We start from the raw sequence: 18628 nt of genomic DNA, 5'->3' as shown, positions 1-18628 counted from the left end.
TCTGGTGGTTACTGAAAATTCTTTGCTCCCGCACACTGCAGTTCCAGTGGGCACTTGCACCTGCTGCCGGCTCCTGCTACTGGCACCGGAGCCGGCCCCAATCACTCGGCACTGTCAGCAGGTGCAAGCAGTGGCTGCTAGCCCCAATCATCCCTCAGGGCTTCTCCGCCTCCCCCTGCTCCTGAGGGGCAATGAGGGCCAGCAGCCACTGCTCACACCTGCTGCTGGCAACGGCCCACTTGCAGTCGCAGCTGGCGCCAGAGCCACCGCTCACACCCACTGCTGGTGCCCAGCGCCGGCCCCAATCGCTCTACGCCATCAGCGAGTGCAAGCCAGGCCGGCGCTGTCAGCGTGTGGGAGCAGCAGCGGCAGGAGCGGGCCTGCTGGCAGACAGGGGGCCGGGGGCCACGGAGGGAGGAGCCAGGCAGGGGCGCGGAGGATGGGCCGAGACCCACCCCTGTGCCCACCACAGCCTCACAGCCCACAGTTCCTTTCAAGGTGCACGAATTCGTGCACTGGGCCCCTAGTGAGGAAATACTAACCAACAAAAGATGACCAAGCAGGAGGGAAGCTGGGAGCAGAGATGGTCTACACATGTTGAGTGACCCGAGCTCCCAAACAGAAACCACAGAAGGCATACCAACCTTAGTAGGTCTCTTGATCTTCTGTTCAAAGACCTCAGTTTTACTAGAAGCTGCGGTTGCCTCCTCATCATCATCATCTGATGGAAAACACTCCCTTGTGCTTAAAAAAAATTAATAAATGTTACAACTTTAAGTGCTTGGGACAGTGCGTATAACACACATGGTATTTTGCTATAACACAACAAAGTCTTTTCACCACCAGTGCCTGCCCCTGATAGCTGCATTGTTGTGGCTGATTTACAAAGAAAAAAAGGAGTTTAAAAAGCATGTCTGGGGAGTGACATTAGAGGAATGGCAGTATGAGAGATCCCCTTGGCCTCTCCCCCTGAAACTTGTTAACAAGTTTATCAACTATATAACTCAACAAAGGATTCCATGCTCAATATAGAAGCATGCCTGAGAGACCCATGCATTGAATCATCTAAAGGTGGTCAACCAGGAGCAAATGGGGAGGCAAGAAAGGAAGAGAGCTCACACGGCCACAGATGCAGCCCTGCAGCTGGGAGCTGGCTGCTAGCTCAGCCCCAGAAAAAGGAGGAAGCAGGTATTTCCATGGGCCAGGAAGAACAGAGTCTCGGTGGCTCTCCAGCAGGGCAAGTGGCATGAACAGCAGCTGACCCAGCTGAGAGGCTGGGGTAAGGACACAGTGCCTGGGTTCTGTCGTGACTGTCTGCTGTTGGACAGTTAGTGTTCTAGGCAAAGATGGAGCCACAGAGGCCCATCACCCCCTTGGACTCCCCAAACTCACTTTCCATTGCCCTTGGTGTCAGGTCAAGGAGCACATTATCTGTAAACTGAGAGATATTGCAGCAGAATCCCTGTTTCCTCCAGTGATTGATCCCTATTTGGGGGGGGGGGACACCATTGAGGTCCGGGGATCACCATTATGGTGAGGGCAAAACAAAGCCCACCCCCAAGCAGCACAGCTGTAATGTCTGATCGGAGCTGTGGAGGGCAGCTCTGGGACGTCACAGAGCTAAAAATCTTGTGATTCAGCATCACCTACTTGAAAACAGTAGAAAGACCTGTTCAAATAAAGATGCTAGAGAAGGGCCAATATAATACATAGATGCCTAGACAAAGGGGACCAGCAAATACCATGAATAACCATGGAAATAAGGAAGCCCAGAAAAAAATGAAAAATCTCCATAAAGCAAGCTGGAACACATGGAAATATATAAATGACAGAGAATTCAAGATTGCAGTTCTGAAAATACTCAACAAGATGTGAGAAAATATAGACAGGCAATCTAATACACTCAAAATACAAATTAATGAACAAAATGAGTACTGTACCAAAGAATCTAAAGTGTTAAAAAAAGAACCAATCAGAAATCCTAGAAATGAAGCATGCAACTAAGGAGATTAGGAGTAAACTACTGAATATAGGAAACAGAACTGACCAGATGGAGAAAAGAATTAGTGATATCAATATAGTAATCTAGAAATGATGCATAGAAAAGAAGAGAGAGACCCGAGCATTTAAAAAAATGAAATAGCTCTATAAGAACTATCTGACTCCATCAGAAAAAGCAATCCTACATAATAAAAGCCAAATATGCTAAGTGTCTGGTCGGCCAGTCGGCCGTTCAACCAATCAAAGCCTACTATGCTAATGATATGCTAAGGCTGCACAACTGCTCACTGTGACATGCACTGACCACCAGGGGGAAGACGCTCCAACCAGTAGGTGAGCTTGCTGCTGGGGTCTAGCCCAGGGGTGGGCAAACTTTCTGACTCGAGGGCCACAATGGGTTCTTAAACTGGACCGGAGGGCCGGAACAAAAGCATGGATGGAGTGTTTGTGTGAACTAATATAAATTCAAAGTAAACATCATTACATAAAAGGGTACGGTCTTTTTTTTTTTTTAGTTCTATTCATTTCAAACGGGCCGTAGTTTGCCCACGGCTGGTCTAGTCAATCAGGACTGAGCGAGATGGGCCGGACACTCCCTGGAGCCCTCCCACGGTCCCTCCCTGGCTGTCCAACCTCCCGTGTCCCTCCTCAGCCCCAGTCGTGCACCGGTGAGGTCCCTCAGCCTGGCCTGCACCCTCTCAAAATGCAGGACCCTTCGAGGGATGTCAGAGAGCCAGTTTCAGCCCAATCCCACAGGCCAGGCTGAGGGACCCCAGTGGTGCACGAATTCATGCACCGGGTCTCTAGTATAATAATAATAGGCATACCAGAAGAAGAAGAGAGGGATAAGGAAACAGAGAGCCTATTTAAACAAACAATGGATAAGAACTTCCCACACCTATGGAAAGAACTAGATCCTCAAATCCAATAACAAACAGAACACCTAGTTACCTCAGTCCAAAGAGGCCCTCTCCAAGGCACATTGTATTAAAATTGTAAAAATGAATGACAAAAAAAATCTCAAAGCAGCCAGGGAAAAGAAGAAAGTTATCTGCAAAAGAAAACCCATCAGATTATCATCGGACTTCTCACAAAAACTCTACAGGCCAGAAGAAAGTGGAACCAAATATTCAAATGACTGAAAGAGAGAAGTTCTCATCAAAAGAATAATATATCCAGCAAAGTTATCCTTTAAATATGAAGGAGAAATAAAGATGTTCCCAGATATACACAAGCTGAGGGAATTTATCACCAGAAAACCACCACTGCAAGAAATACTTAAGGGAATTATTCTACTTAAAGAGGATAAGGTCACAACACTATGAGTATGATCACCAAACAACTTACAGCATAAATAGGAATAATTTGTTATAACAAAAACATAAAAGAGGAGAGGAGTGAAGGTCTGAACTGGCAAAGGAGGATGGAGATTAGATGCACTCAAAAGAGAAAAAACTACAGTACATATGCAACTTTATTTTTCATAAACCTGATGGTAACCACACACAAAACCCCCCAAATTAAAACACATAGCTTAAAAAAGAGAAAGCAGAAGAAAGAAGTGTAGAATACCACCAAACAAAACAAGAGACAGAAACACACAAAGGAAAAGAACTACTGAAGGCACAGAGCTACAAGAAAACAAAAGATAAAATGACTATAGGAAATCCTCTTACATCAATAATTATACTAAACTAGAGGCCCAGTACACAAAATTCCTGCACTGGCTGGTGGGGCTCAGTTGGTTAGGGTCCCTAGTGGCTGCCAGCTGCCAGCCGGGTACTCCCTCCCTTCCCCCGGCCGCCTGCCGCTGCCGCCAGCCAGGGCCTCTCTCCCTTCCCCCTGCTGCCTGCCGCTGCCACTGGGCAGAGCCTCCCTCCCTTCCCCTGGTAGGCCCTGCCCCCCCGGTCAAACTCCCGGACAACCTCCTGGTCAATGGGACAATTTGCATACTATGCTTTTATTATATAGGATATAAATTATCTGGATTCACCAATAAAGAGGTACAGAGTAGCAGAGTGGATCAAAAAACAAAACCCAACCAACCATATGCTGCCTACAAGAGACACATCTAAGCTGCAAAGACAAAGGTAAATTCAAAGTAAAAGGGTGCAAATTGATTCTCCAAGCAAAAAACATCCACAGAAAAGCAGGTGTAGCCATACTTTATCTGACAAAATAAATTCAAGATAACAAGAGACAAAGATGGACATTTTATAATGATAAAGGGGACACTACATCAAGAGAACATAATACTTCTTAATATATATGCATCTGATCATGAAATATATAAAGCAACTATAATTAGAACTAAAGGGAGAAAGAAATCAAAACACAATCATAGTTGAGGTCCTTAATACTCCATTCGCAGCTCTGGATATATCATTCAAATAGAAAATCAATAAAGAAACATGGATCTTTAATGACACACTAGACCAAATAGACATAATTGACATTTATAGAGCTTTTCATCCCAGAACATCAGACTATACATTCTTCTCCAGTGCACATGGAGCAATCTCAAGGATAGACAGTATGTTGGGTCACAAAACTAGCCTCAACAAATTCAAGATTGAAATTATATTCTCTGACCACAGTGCCTTAAAATTAGAGATCAGCTAGAAAAAGGAAGTAAAGAAACCCACAACTATGTGGAGATTAAACAACATACTACTAAAAAATGGGCTAAAGAAGAAATAAATAAAAACATACAAAGAACTCATGAAATTCAACACCAAACAAACAACCCAATTAAAAAGTGGGCAGAGGACCTGAACAGACACCTCCCCCAAGAAGACGTACAAATGGCCAACAGCTAGATGCTCAACCTCACTAGCAATTAAGGAAATGCAAATTAAAACCACAATGAGATGCCACCTCTCACCTGTTAGAATAGCTATTATCAACAAGACAAGTAATAAGTGTTGAAGAGGTTGAGGAGAAAAGGGAACTCTCATTCACTGTTGATGAGAATGTAGACTGGTAGAACCACTATGAAAAACAGTCTGGCAATTCCTCAAAAAATTAAGAATGGAGCTACCATATGATCCAGCAATACCTCTCCTGGGTCTATATACCTGAAAAACTCAAAAACATATATTCACAAAGATATATGCACTCTTAAGTTCATTGCAGCTGTATTCCCAGTGGCTGAGACATGGAGACAACCCAAGTGTACTGCACAAAGGACTGGATAAAGAAATTGTACACACCCAGTCAGCGTGGCTCAGGGGTTGAGCGTCGACCTATGAACTCAGAGGTCACGATTCAATTCCCTATCATGGCACATGTGCAGGTTGTGGACTTGATCCCCAGTTGGGGGTGTGCAAGAGACAGCGGATCAATGATTCTCTCTCATCATTGATGTTTCTATCTCTCTCTCTCTCTCTCCCTTCCTCTCTAAAATCAATTTAAAAAATATATTGGGGAAAAAAAGATGTGGTACAATCCAGCCAGCGTGGCTCAGTGCTTTAGCATCAACCTATGAACCAGGAGGTCACAGTTCGATTCCCGGTCAGGGCACAAGCCCGGGTTGGGGGCTCCATCCCCATGGGGGGGGGGGGGGGGCATGCAGGAGGCAGCCCATCAATGATTCTCTCTCATCATTGACGTTATTATCTCTCCCTCTCCCCTTCCTCTCTGAAATCAATAAAGATATACAGTGGGGCCTTGACTTACGAGTGTCCCGACTAATGCGTTTTTTGAGATACCAGCTGTCTCTCAGACAATTTTTTGCTTTGAGTTGCGAGCTAAAATTCGGGTTGCGAGCCAGCTTCAGATACCCCACCGCTAGTTGGCGCAGCAAATGTCACAGTGAACGCCACAACATCAGCCCAGCATCGTGTCTCACTCGTTCACAATTGATTTGACATACGATTAATTTGAGTTACGAGCTCAGTCATGGAACGAATTAAACTCATAAGTCAATGCCCCACTGTACTGCCATTTGCAATAACATGGATGAACCTTGAGAATACTGTATTATGCTATGTGAAATAAGTCAGGCAGAAACAGCTAAGAACTATATGATTTTACTCATATGCAGGATATAAAACTGAAACTCGTGGACACACACAGCAGTGTGGTGGTTGCCAGAGGGAAGGTGTGGGGGTGAAGGAGGTCTAATATATGGTGATGGAAGATGATTTGACTTTCGGTGGTGAGTACACAGTGCAATGTACAGATCTTGTGCCACAGAAATCTACACGTGAAATCTATGTGATTTATTAACCAATGTAATCCCAATAAATTTAATTTTTAAAATAAAAAGCATGTTGCCCTAGCCAGTTTGGCTCAGTGGAAAGAGCATTGGCCTATGGACCAAAGGGTCCCAGGTTCGATTCCCATCAAGGGCATGTACCTTGTTGCAGCCTCCTCCCCAGTCTGGGCCCTAGTTGGGGCTCATGCAGAAGGCAACCAATTGATGTGGTTCTCTCACATCAATGTTTCTCTCTGTCTTTCCCTCTCTCTGCCACTCTCCCTAAAAATCAATGGAAAAATATCCTCAGGTGAGAATTAACAACAACAAAAAAGTATATCTAGCCCAGCTGGCGTGGCTCAGTGGTTGAGTATAGACCTATGAACCAGGTCACGGTTTGATTCCCAGTCAGGGAACATGTCCGGGTTACGGGCTCGACCCCCAGTAGGGGATGTGCAGAAAGCAGCTGATCAATGAATTTCTCTCATCATTGATGTTTCTCTCTCTCTCTCCCTCTCTCAAATCAATAAAAATATCTAGTTTTTTTTAAAAAGCATGTCAACCCACGTGCATCCCAGACCTCAAACACCTTCCGCTTCTAAGAAGAGAGACTGGTACTGCTGAGGCAACAGCAGTGTCCTGAGCTGTGAAACAAGGAGGGGGAGGTCTCAGGAGCCAAGGTGAAGTTCCAACGCTGTCAGGCTCGGAGCTGCACGAGGCAAGGATCACCCTGTCTGACTCTCCATGCCCATTGCCTACTGCAGGGCCTGGCCAGGGAGCATACTGGAAGGTGCTCGATATTTCTGGAGGGCAATCTGACATATACAACACAACTGCACATGCCTACACCCTTGGACTAGCAATAGACAATCTCTGGATTAGCCTGTTTATGAATTTAGCCGAGTGTTCAATGAGAAGGAGCAAATGCAGGCTCCTCACACTTCCTCATTTCCCACAGTAGAGTCTCAGGTGTGCTAGCAAGAAAATAAGCACTCAGGAAAGAACCAAGACGGTGGCATAGATAAACACCTGTACTTGCTGCCTCCCACAACCACATCAAAATTACAGCTAAAATACATGACAACTATCACCCGGAACCACAGGAAAGCTGGCCGAGTGGAAGTACTACAACTAGAGGTAAAGAGACTGGTAGGAGGTGTGGAGGCACAAAACGGGCTGGTCTGGCAACCGGGTGTGCTGCTTTTTTAATCAGGAGGGAGATAGCCTCTGCAGAGGCCGCCTGGAGGAGCGAGGGATTCCAGCCCACACCAGACCCCCAGCCTAGGGTCCCAGAGCTGGGGAAAGAAGTCCCTACAGGCCGTAAGCACTATGGACTGTAAAAACCAGTGCGGATTGGAGCTGAGTGACACACAGACTGCTGGAGACCCAGCTGCTCCTCTTAAAAGGCCGGCACCATGAACTGAATTTACAAGCTCCCACTTCCTCAGGTGAGGCTCTGGGGGACCTAGACACAAACGGGGAGAAACTGGACTGTCATTGGAGCAGGTCCTCAGGGCAGCTTTTTTCCAGACAGAGGTGCTCGAAGCAGTCATTGTTCCTGCGCTGGGACCTCCTCGTGCAGGGCTGACTGGCAGCCATTTCTGTTTGCTCCACCCTGGTGATTCCCTGAGACCCCACTCCACACAATTTACAACCCCACCCAAGCTGTGATAGCTACTTTTGCATATGAATGGACTGTCCTTTCTCGGGCAAAAACTCTGTTAAACAAGTTACAGCTGGGTCAGGGAGCTGCAAACCTATCAATAAAAGGCTCAAAAAACCCCGCACCAGCAGCAGCCTGCCTTGCTTCACAGCTGGGCCTCATCTGGGCACTTCCAAACCTAATAGAAAGAGGAGGAATCTGCCCTAGCTGGTTTTGCTCAGTGGATAAAGTGTCGGCCTGCGGACTGAAGGGTCCTGGGTTTGATTCTGGTCAGGGGCATGTACCTTGGTTGTGGGCACATCCCCAGTAGGGGGTGTGCAGGAGGCAGCTGATCAATGTTTCTCTCTCATCGATGTTTCTAACTCTCTGCCCCTCTCCCTTCCTCTCTGCAAAAAGTCAATAAAATATATATTTTTTTAAAAAGGAAAGAAAGAGGAGGGGGAAAACCAAGATGGCGACATAGAAAAACACCAAAAATTGCTGCCTCCAACAACAACTTCAAAAATACAACTAAAAGACAGAACGGTCATCATCCAGAACCACAGGAAGGCTGGCTGAGAGGAAATTCTACAACTAGAAGGAAAGAGAAGAGCACACAGACTCAGAGGAGCTACAAAAGTAAAGTGCAGAGGGAAGCAGACAAAATGCGAAGACAAAGAAACAGGTCACAAATGACAGAAATGGAGGACAGCAAACGACTGGATATAGAGTTCAAAACCACGGCTCTAAGATTTTTCAAGAATTTTATGGAAACCACCGATAAATGTAGTGAGATCCTCAAGAAATCTAATGAGACCCTCGATGTTGTGATAAAGGACCAACTAGAAATTAAGCATACACTGACTGAAATAAAGAATATTATACAGACTCCCAACAGCAGACCAGAGGATCGCAAGAATCAAGTCAAAGATTTGAAATACGAAGAAGCAAAAAACACCCAACCGGAAAAACAAAAAGAAAAAAGAATCCAAAAATATGAAGATAGTGTAAGGAGCCTCTGGGACAACTTCAAGTGTACCAACATCCGAATTATGGGGGTGCCAGAAGAAGAGATAGAGCAAGATATTGAAAACCTATTTGAAGAAATAATGACAAAAAACTTCCCCTACCTGGTGAAAGAAATAGACTTCCAAGTCCAGGAAGCGCAGAGAACCCCAAACAAAAGGAATCCAAAGAGGACCACACCAAGACACATCATAATTAAAATGCCAAGAGCAAAAGACAAAGAGAGCATCTTAAAAGCAGCCAGAGAAAAAAAGTCAGTTACCTACAAGGGAGTACCCATACGACTGTCAGCTGATTTCTCAACAGAAACCATGCAGGCCAGAAGAGAGTGGCAAGAAGTATTCAAAGTGATGAATAGCAAGAACCTACAACCAAGATTACTTTATCCAGCTAAGCTATCATTCAGAATTGAAGGTCAGATAAAGAGCTTCACAGATAAGAAAAAGCTAAAGGAGTTCATCATCACCAAACCAGCATTATATGAAATGCTGAAAGGTATTCTTTAAGAAGAGGAAGAAGAAAAAGGAACTCTTACCATTTGCCACACCATGGATGGAACTAGAGAGCATTATGCTAAGTGAAATAAGCCAGTCAGAGAAGGATAAATACCACATGATCTCACTCATTTGTGGAATATAATGAACATCATAAACTGATGAACAAGGACTGATCCAGAGACGGAGAGGCATTGATTGGACTGTCCGGCCTTGGAGGGAAGGTAGGGGAGGATGGGGGTAAGGGGGAAAGATCAATCAAAGGACTTACATGCAAGCATGTAGGTCTAGCTAATGGACACGGACAGCGGGGGGGGGGGGGGGTGGCATGAGCGGGGGGGGGAGGGGGAGGGGGGTAACGTGGGTATAAGGACACATATGTAATATCTTAATAAAAAAAAAAATATATTGCCGAAACCGGTTTGGCTCGGTGGATGGAGCGTCGTCCTGCGGACTCAAGGGTCCCAGGTTCGATTCTGGTCAAGGGCATGTACCTGGGTTGCCGGCACATCCCCAGTGGGAGATGTGCAGGAGGCAGTTGATTGATGTTTCTCTCTCATCGATGTTTCTAACTCTCTATCTCTCTCCCTTCCTCTCTGTAAAAATTCAATAAAATATATTTTAAAAAAAAAAAAAAAATATATATATATATATATATATATATATATATATATATATATATAAAAATAAAAGAAAGAGGAGGGATCTGCAGATCTCTCTGTAGCTCCTGCTGGTGGCCCCAGGCAGTGGTTGACTTTGCACCTCCCTGGAGAACCAAGAGCCAGTGTACCAGTGGTCAGTGTGAGACCATACCAGATTACAATTCTTCACATCCATAAGCAACACATTCAAGGGGCAGACTCAGTGAGCACCAAAGCCCCACTGAAGTCCTGCTCCATAAGGTGTCTCCTGCACAGCAACTCTCTCACTGTAGTCACAGCTGGTTCCCACAGCCAATTGGCCTGGAGGTCAATTCCTCCCAGTGATACCAATAGCAATCAAGGCTCAACTACAACGAAACTGTGCACACAGCCCACAAAGGGATGCACCAAGAGTGTCCACCTCAGGTGAATGGGCAGGCTGAGCCACTGGGCCCTATAGGACACCTACCACACAAGGCCACTCTATCAACTCAAGGAGACTTAGCAGCTACCCAATACATAGAAACAAACACAAGGAAGCAGCCATAATGCGGAGATAAAGAAACATGTCACAAATGAAAGAAATGGAGAAAAGCAAACTACTGGATATAGAGTTCAAAACCACATTATAAGGTTACTCAAGAATCTTCTAGAAACCTCCGAGGAACTTAGTGAGACTTTCAAAGATCTTAGAATGCCAAAAAAAAAATGGAAAAGGACAAGTCAGAAATTAAGCATACACTGACTGAAATAAAGAATAATATATAGGCCGAAACCGGTTTGGCTCGGTGGATAGAGCGTCGGCCTGCGGACTGAAAGGTCCCGGGTTCGATTCCGGCCAAGGGCATGTGCCTGGGTTGCGGGCACGTCCCCAGTGGGAGATGTGCGGGAGGCAGCTGATCGATGTTTCTCTCTCATCGATGTTTCTGACTCTCTATCTCTCTCCCTTCCTCTCTGTAGAAAATCAATAAAATATATTTAAAAAAAAAAAAAGAAGAAGAATATATAGGGATTCAACAGTAGACTAGAGCAGTGGTCGGCAAACTGTGGCTCAGTAAACCATGGCTCGCGAGCCTCATGCGGCTCTTTGGCCCCTTGAGTGTGGCTCTTCCACAAAATACCGGCTCTTCCACAAAATGCTGACTGCTGCACATGGGCCACGAAGTTTCAATCGCACTGTACGTGCACGCCTGCACGTGGTATTTTGTGGAAGAGCCACACTCAAGGGAGCAAAGAGCCGCATGTGGCTCGCAAGTCGCGGTTTGCTGACCATGGGACTAGAGGATCCCAAGAATCAAATCAATGTTTGAAATATGAGGAAGCAAAAAACACCAACCAGAAGTGCAAAAAGAAAAAGAATCCAAAAATATGAAGATAGTGTAAGGAGCCTCTGGGACAACTTCAAGCGTACCAACATCCAAATTATGGGGGTGCCAGAAGAAGAGAGAGCAAGATATTGAAAACCTATTTGAAAGAAATAGACTTACAAGTCCAGGAAGCGCAGAGAACCCCAAACAAAAGGAATCCAAAGAGGACCACACCAAGACACATCATAATTAAAATGCCAAGAGCAAAAGACAAAGAGAGAATCTTAAAAGCAGCAAGAGAAAAACAGTTATCTACAAGGGAATACCCATATGACTGTCAGCTGATTTCTCATCAGAAACTTTGCAGGCCAGAAGGGAGTGGCAAGAAATATTCAAAGTGATGAATAGCAAGAACCTACAACCAAGATTACTCTACCCAGCAAAGCTATCATTCAAAATTGAAGGTCAGATAAAGAGCTTCACAGACAAGAAAAAGCTAAAGGAGTTCATCACCACCAAACCAGTATTATATGAAATACTGAAGGCTGAAGGGTATTCTCTAAGAAGAGGAAGAAGAAAAAGGTAAAGATAAAAATTATGGACAACAAAGTGACAACAAATACATATCTATCAACAAGTGAACCTAAAAATCAAATGAATAAAAAACCTGATGAACACAACAGACTGGTGAATGTAACAGAATCAGGGTCATGGAAAGGGAGAAGACTGACAATTCTTGGGGGGAAGAGGATGTGGGGGGTTCAGGAAGAGATTGGACAAAGAGCTTACACCTATGGAAGAGGTCAGTGGGGGGTGGGGGCGCGGGGGAACAGAAGGCCTGGAGTAGGGTGGGAACCAGGTAGAGGGGAGCTACGGGGAACATCTGTAATAATCTGAACAATAAGGATTTTTTTAAAAACGTGAATTTCCTGTTTGTGTTAGAACAGGGCTATCTTCTCAGATGCCTCCTGTTTGCTTGATCTCTAAGGCAGGGAAGGGAGGTGCCCCGTGAGAGCTGTACCTCTTCTGGAGACGGAAGGGTCCACTTCCACACCTTTTTCATAAGGGGTGCCACCGTTCAGGGGGAGCTCATAAGTCCTACAAAAGAAGGGTGTGCTGTGACCGAGACCTGCAGTGGACGCCTGAGTCAATCCCTTTCAGCACAGATATCCTTGCAGACATTTCTGTGTCACTGATGAGTGATGACTGAGAATGGAAGCTGATCCTTCTGTGCGGCATCAGCTCAGTAAATAAGTTTCTTTCTTACCTATGAACCATAGAAATACATTTTCCACATTAACATGAAAAAGATTATTAATGTCGTTAAAATGTTTTGAATCATCATTTGAAATAAAGCCAATATGGCCTGGGGGAGGGGATGCAAGGGTGTGGTGGAGGGGTCAATGGGGGGGGGGAGGAAGATCTGTAATACTTTCAACAATGAAGATAATTTTTTTAAATAGCCAATATGAGTTTATATGATTTTTAAAATATAAAAGTAATAAATAAATAAAATATAAAAGTAACATGCAGATTGTAGTAAAAAGTTTCAATGGCCTAGAAATAATAAGGAAAAAATGACAGCCAACTCCCTCCCCTCTAGTTTGGTAGTCCCTCGCCCTACCTTGTTCTATGCAAAGGTGAACAAATACATTCCACAATGAATCTTAAACTGAAGATGTTTTCTTTTATTTTTTTATTTTTTTTATATTTTATTGATTTTTTACAGAGAAGAAGGGAGAGGGATAGAGAGCCAGAAACATCGATGAGAGAGATCGATCAGCTGCCTCCTGCACGCCCCCCAGTGGGGATATGCCCGCAACCAAGGTACATGCCCTTGACCGGAATCGAACCTGGGACCCCTGAGTCCGCAGGCCGACGATCTATCCACTGAGCCAAACCGGCTTGGCAGTGAAGATGTTTTCTTTTAAAGTTACAAACTGCCGAAGTGTAGAAGCAGGAGGCAGAAGGCCTCTCTAATCCTGCTGCCAGTCCCCACTCCCGCTCCATGGGCAGCCTTGGAAACAGTTCACATAAACCCACCCATGAATGCATACCAACGCAGCTCTTCATGGACCAAAGTGGAGTGACAGTACACATCCTATCCTGCCAGTTGCTTTTTCATGTAAAAATATACATTGGAAATGTTTCTGTATTAATTCAGAGGCCTCTGGCCTCCACCTCATTTAAAAAAATAGCTGTGATTTTAGGAAAGATTGAATAGACACACCATTCCTTCCTACTAAGTATAACTAAAGCCCTGAACATTAATAAAAACAAAACCCCCCAAAGCATAAGAAGCCTGGGCTTCTGCATCTACCAGGGGTAGGAGGGCCAGGGTAATAAAGTGCCCCGTCTCCTTCTGCCTGGTGACATCGGAGGACTAGCACAGTCAGGACTTCCACCTGTGTCCTGCGGTAAGGAGGTCCCATCCACCCTGAGGTGTTAGCAGAGGTGGAGGGGGGAGCATTACCTGAATTAAACATTTGGGGTTAGAAACTATGATAATTACCCATTCTAAAATTGGGGGAAACTGGCTTGGAGACTTACAGTTACAAGGCACAGCAAGACTAGAGCCCTGGATTTTATGGGATCTTCATCATCCTCTTCCTGACTACCCACCTGTATCTCTCTGTGAATTTCCTGTCTATATCCTAGACCCGTGGTCGGCAAACTGCGGCTCGTGAGCCACATGTGGCTCTTTGACCCCTTGAGTGTGGCTCTTCCTAAGCCTTAGGAGCACCCTAATTAAGTTAATAACAATGTACCTACCTATATAGTTTAAGTTTAAAAAATTTGGCTCTCAAACGAAATTTCAATCATTGTACTGTTGATATTTGGCTCTGACTAATGAGTTTGCCGACCACTGTCCTAGATTTAGATTTACAGTATGTGTGTATGTAACCATTTTAAGGTTAGATTTCTATGTGTGTAGCCATTTTAAAGTTAGATTTCTATGTGTGTGCCCATTTTAAAATGTAATTGTCTTTGCCCTGTCAGTGTGTTCAGTGGTTAGAGCGTCAGCCCACACACCAAAGGGTCACAGATTCCATTCCCATTCAAGGGCATGTACCTGGGTTGCAGGTTCATTCCCAGCCCCAACTGGGGCATGTGCAGAAGTAAACCAACCAATGTATCTCTCTCATATCAATACTTCTCTCGCTCTCTCTCTCTCTCTCTCTCTCTCCCCCTTCTCCCCTGCCTCCCTCCCTTCCACTTTCTCTAAAAATCAATGGAAAAAAATATCCTCAGGTGAGGATTAAGAAAAAAAAAGAAAATAATACAATAATGAATAAATAATGCAAGAATAAATTGTTTTGAAAATGCAACACTATAAACCTACTTTTCCCCATCCTGTATTATAAATATTTGCTACCAGCTTGCCATATGGTCTTTTTTTGCCATTTAATCACTTTTATTATTCAATTACAGCTGACATACAGTATTATATTAGTTTCAGGTGCACACACACCCCCACCCCAGTGATTAGACATTATACAACTTCCTAATTGATCATCCCAATATATCTCATACCCATCTGACAACATACATAGTTATTAGAATTTTATTGACTATATTTCCTATGCTGTACTTTACATCCCCATGACTATTCTGTAACAACCAATTTGTACTCCTTAATTCCTTCATCATTTTTGCCCATCCCTCGATCTCTCCTCCCATCTGGCAACCATGAGAGTGTTCCCTGCAACTATGAGTTTCTTTCTGTTCCATTTGTTCATTGATTTTGTTTTTTAGATTCAATTGTTGGTAAGTATGTATTTGCCATTTTGTTATTCATTTTTTTAATCTTTTTTCTTCTTCTTTTCTTAAAGAAAACCCTTTAATATTTCATACAATACTGGTTTGGTGGTGATAACTCCAACCTTTAGCTTTCTCTTGTCTGTGAAGCTTTTTATATGTCTTTCGATTCTAAATAATAACTTTGCTGGGTAATCTTATTGTAGGAACTTGCTTTTCATCACTTTGAATATTTCTTGCCACTCCCTTCTGGCCTGCAAAGTTTCTGTTGGGAAATCAGCTGACAGTGGTATGGGTTCTCCCTTGTAGGTAAGTATCTTTCTCTTGCCACTTTTAAGATTCTCTCTTTGTCTTTAACCTTTGGCATTTTAATTATGATGTGTCTTGGTGTGGGGCTCTTTGGGTTAATCTTGTTTGGGGCACTCTGTGCTTCTTGGGCTTGTATGTCTATTTCTTTCACCAGGTAAGGGAAGTTTTCTGTCATTATTTTTTCAAATAGGTTTTCAACTTCTTGCTCCCTCTCTTCTCCTCACAGCACCCCATGATGCGAATGTTGGTACACTTGAAATTGTCCCAGAGACTCCTTACACTCTTCATATTTTTTTATTCTTTTTTCTTTTTGCTGTGTTTTGCTTCCTCATACTATTCCAAATCACTGACTTGATTCTCGGCTTCCTCTACTCTATTGTTGATTCCCTGTAAATTTTTCTTCATTTCAGTTAGTATAGCCTTCATTACTGACTGGTCCTATTTTATGGCTTCTAAGTCCTTTTTCATGCTGTCTAAGTTCCCACTAAGTTTTTTGAGCATCCTTATAACCATTATTTTCTCTTAGTTTGTTTGCTTGCCTCCATTTCATTTCATTCTTTTTCTGGAGATACCATCTATTCTTTTATATGGGACCTATTTCTTTGTCTCCACATCTTGGCTGCTTCCCTGTGTTTGTTTCTGTGTATTAGGTGGAGCTGCTATGTCTCATGGAATTGGTAAAGTGGCTTTGTGTAGTAGGTGTCCTGTAGGGCCCAGTTGCACAGCCTCCCCAGTCACCCGAGCTGGAAGCTCCAGGTGCACCTCTGTGCATATTGTATGCACTGTCCTGCTGTAGTTAAGCCTCGATTGCTGTTGGCATCACTAGGAGGGATTGATCCTCAGGCCAACTGACTGCAAAGACTGGCGGCGACTACAATAGAGTTGCTGCTATGCAAGAGCTAATGCAATAAAGCAGGACTTGCTTAAGTGGGGCTTTGGTGCTCACTGTGTCCACCCCTTGAGTGTGTCACTCATGGAGGTGGTAGGGTTATAATTGGCATGGTCTGAAGCTGTCTGCTGGGTGCACTGGCTCTGGGGCCTCCCAGGAGGTGCAAGGTCAGCCACCACTTGTGCTTTGCCTAGAACCACCCAGCACAAGCTATGGATCTGCAGATGGCTGCTACTTGTGTTGGGCTTAAAAGTCCCCAGGAGAGCCCTGACCGGTCTGTCTTAGTAAACAGAGTATTGATTGGCCTGCAGACTGAAGGGTCCCAGGTTCAATTCCAGTCAAGGGCATGTACCTTGGTTGCGGGCACATTCCCAGTGGGGGTGTGCAGGAAGCAGCTGATCGATGTTTCTCTCTCATTGATGTTTCTAACTCTATCCCTCTCCCTTCCTCTCTGTATAAAATCAATAAAATATATATATTTTTTAAAAGTCCCCAGGAGAGGCCAAGCTGCAAACCAAGACCAGCTGCCACTAGTGCCAGGCTTGGGGCCACTTAGCAAGAGGTATAGGACACACCAAGGCCAGATGCTGCCTGTCTGCAATTTGTGAACCGTTGAGAGACTTTAGGAAAGTCTACAGCAGGAGCCAAGAAGGCAGTTTGTGTAAAAAAAAACCCCACTGGAAATGGCTTGGGTGGGCCCACAAGTTGGGTGTGGGGTAGTCTCAGGGAATCACCCGAGTGATGTGAACAGTGTTAACCAGGTTGATGGAGACTCAGGTATGGCACCTGCCTGACAGCTCCTTGGGGGTCGGGGGTTTCGGAGAAGGAACAATGGCCTCTGCCATCACTTTTGTCTGGCAGAAAGCTGCCCCTCTATTTCTTGCCCTGATGATAAACAATTCACTTCCATCCCATACATCTATGATGGCTTTCCAGCTGCTGCCCCAGTGTTAGAACTCACAGGGAGCAAGTAAGTCCATGCACAGACTCTTTAAGAGGAACTGCCTGGGCCCTAAGTGGTTTGGCTCAGTAGATAGAGTGTCAGCCTGTGGACTGAAGGGTACAGGATTCAATTCCAGTCAAGGGCATATGCCCAGGTTGCGGGCTCGATCCTCAGTAGGGGGCATGCAGGAGGCAGTCGATCAATGATTCTCTCTCATCATTGATGTTTCCATCTCTCTCTTCCTCTCCCTTCTTCTCTGAAATCAATAAAAATATTATATATATATAATATATATATGTAAAAGAGGAACTGCCTGGGACTCCAGCAGCCTATGTCTCACTCAGTCACACTCTCCACTAGTTTTTACAGCCAGAAGTAATGGGGACTTCTCTTCTGGCACTGGAACCTGGGCTTTGGGGCCTGGTGTGGGGCTGGGACCTCCTCTCCTCAGGGGGGACCTCAGCAACCAACATATCCCTCCCAAATTATATCCAGCACACACAGGGTGTGGGACCAGCCTATTCTGCATCTCCATCCCTCCTACAAGTCTCAAAATGGTCTCTTCTTTAAGTCCCTGGTTGTAGGACTTCCATGCAGCCGGATGTTAAGTGGTTCTGAATGATGATTGTTCTGTAGTTTAGCTATAATTTTGATGTGGTTGTGGGAGGAGGAGCATGCCATGTTTACCTACACCACCATCTTGACCAGAAACCCACCTTTTGGTCTTAAGTATTAAATTTGCTTACTGTGGCTGCCATAACAAGTTCAATGTCCCACCTACATAAGAAATGGAGTCACAGAGGCCCTGGGGACCCTGGACTTAGCTCTCCCTCGTTTTGGAGGGAACTGAGCTGTTTCAGCACTGTGAAAAGTACTAATCCCACACAAAATTACTGAAGAACATTCTCGGCAGACAGTTTGTACAAATATGTTTTAAAATCCCTTTTCTAAATGTCACTTCCCCTCCCTAGCATGAGACTTACATGCTGTTTTCATACCCTACCTGAAGGAACATAAAAGCAAGATTCAAAGCCTTCTCCCCATAAGCTATTGAAATGCTAACAGAGCATACATTTGGCAAATCTGAGGTATCTAGATTCTAAAAACTGATCTACAAAGTTACCTGTTTAGAAGGAATATATAACCAACTTACTTTGCTGGAATAGGAATTCCATTGGCATCAAAAAGTTTAAGAAACACCCAGCCACAGCTTAATTCTCCTCTTTCACCAGTTGACTAGGAAATAAAAACATAGATGAAACAATGTCTGAAACAGTCCAATTTATTTATTTATTTATTTATTTTAAATATATTTTATTGATTTTTTACAGAGAGGAAGGGAGAGAGATAGATAGTTAGAAACATCGATCAGCTGCTTCTTGCACATCTCCTACTGGGGATGTGCCTGCAACCCAGGTA

General features: G+C 44.4%; 1 protein-coding gene across 1 annotated transcript in view; it reads right to left on the bottom strand.

Moving 5' to 3' along the window:
• LOC139019558 (nephrocystin-1-like) overlaps nt 1-18628 on the bottom strand; it is a 94860-nt gene that overhangs the window by 17428 nt on the left and 58804 nt on the right. Inside the window, exons 14-16 of the mRNA XM_070428560.1 lie at nt 18363-18445; nt 12331-12407; nt 645-744 (exon numbers count right to left, since the gene is read on the bottom strand). Of these exons, the coding sequence (XP_070284661.1) occupies nt 645-744; nt 12331-12407; nt 18363-18445 (260 nt within the window). The remainder of the gene's footprint in view (nt 1-644; nt 745-12330; nt 12408-18362; nt 18446-18628) is intronic.

Source organism: Myotis yumanensis, unplaced genomic scaffold, assembly GCF_028538775.1.
Source record: "Myotis yumanensis isolate MYYU_CA2020_CCGP unplaced genomic scaffold, mMyoYum1.0.hap1 SCAF_11, whole genome shotgun sequence".
Lineage (NCBI taxonomy): Eukaryota > Metazoa > Chordata > Mammalia > Chiroptera > Vespertilionidae > Myotis > Myotis yumanensis.
Note: the sequence above shows the minus strand (reverse complement) of the source record. Positions and strands in the feature narration are given on the sequence as shown.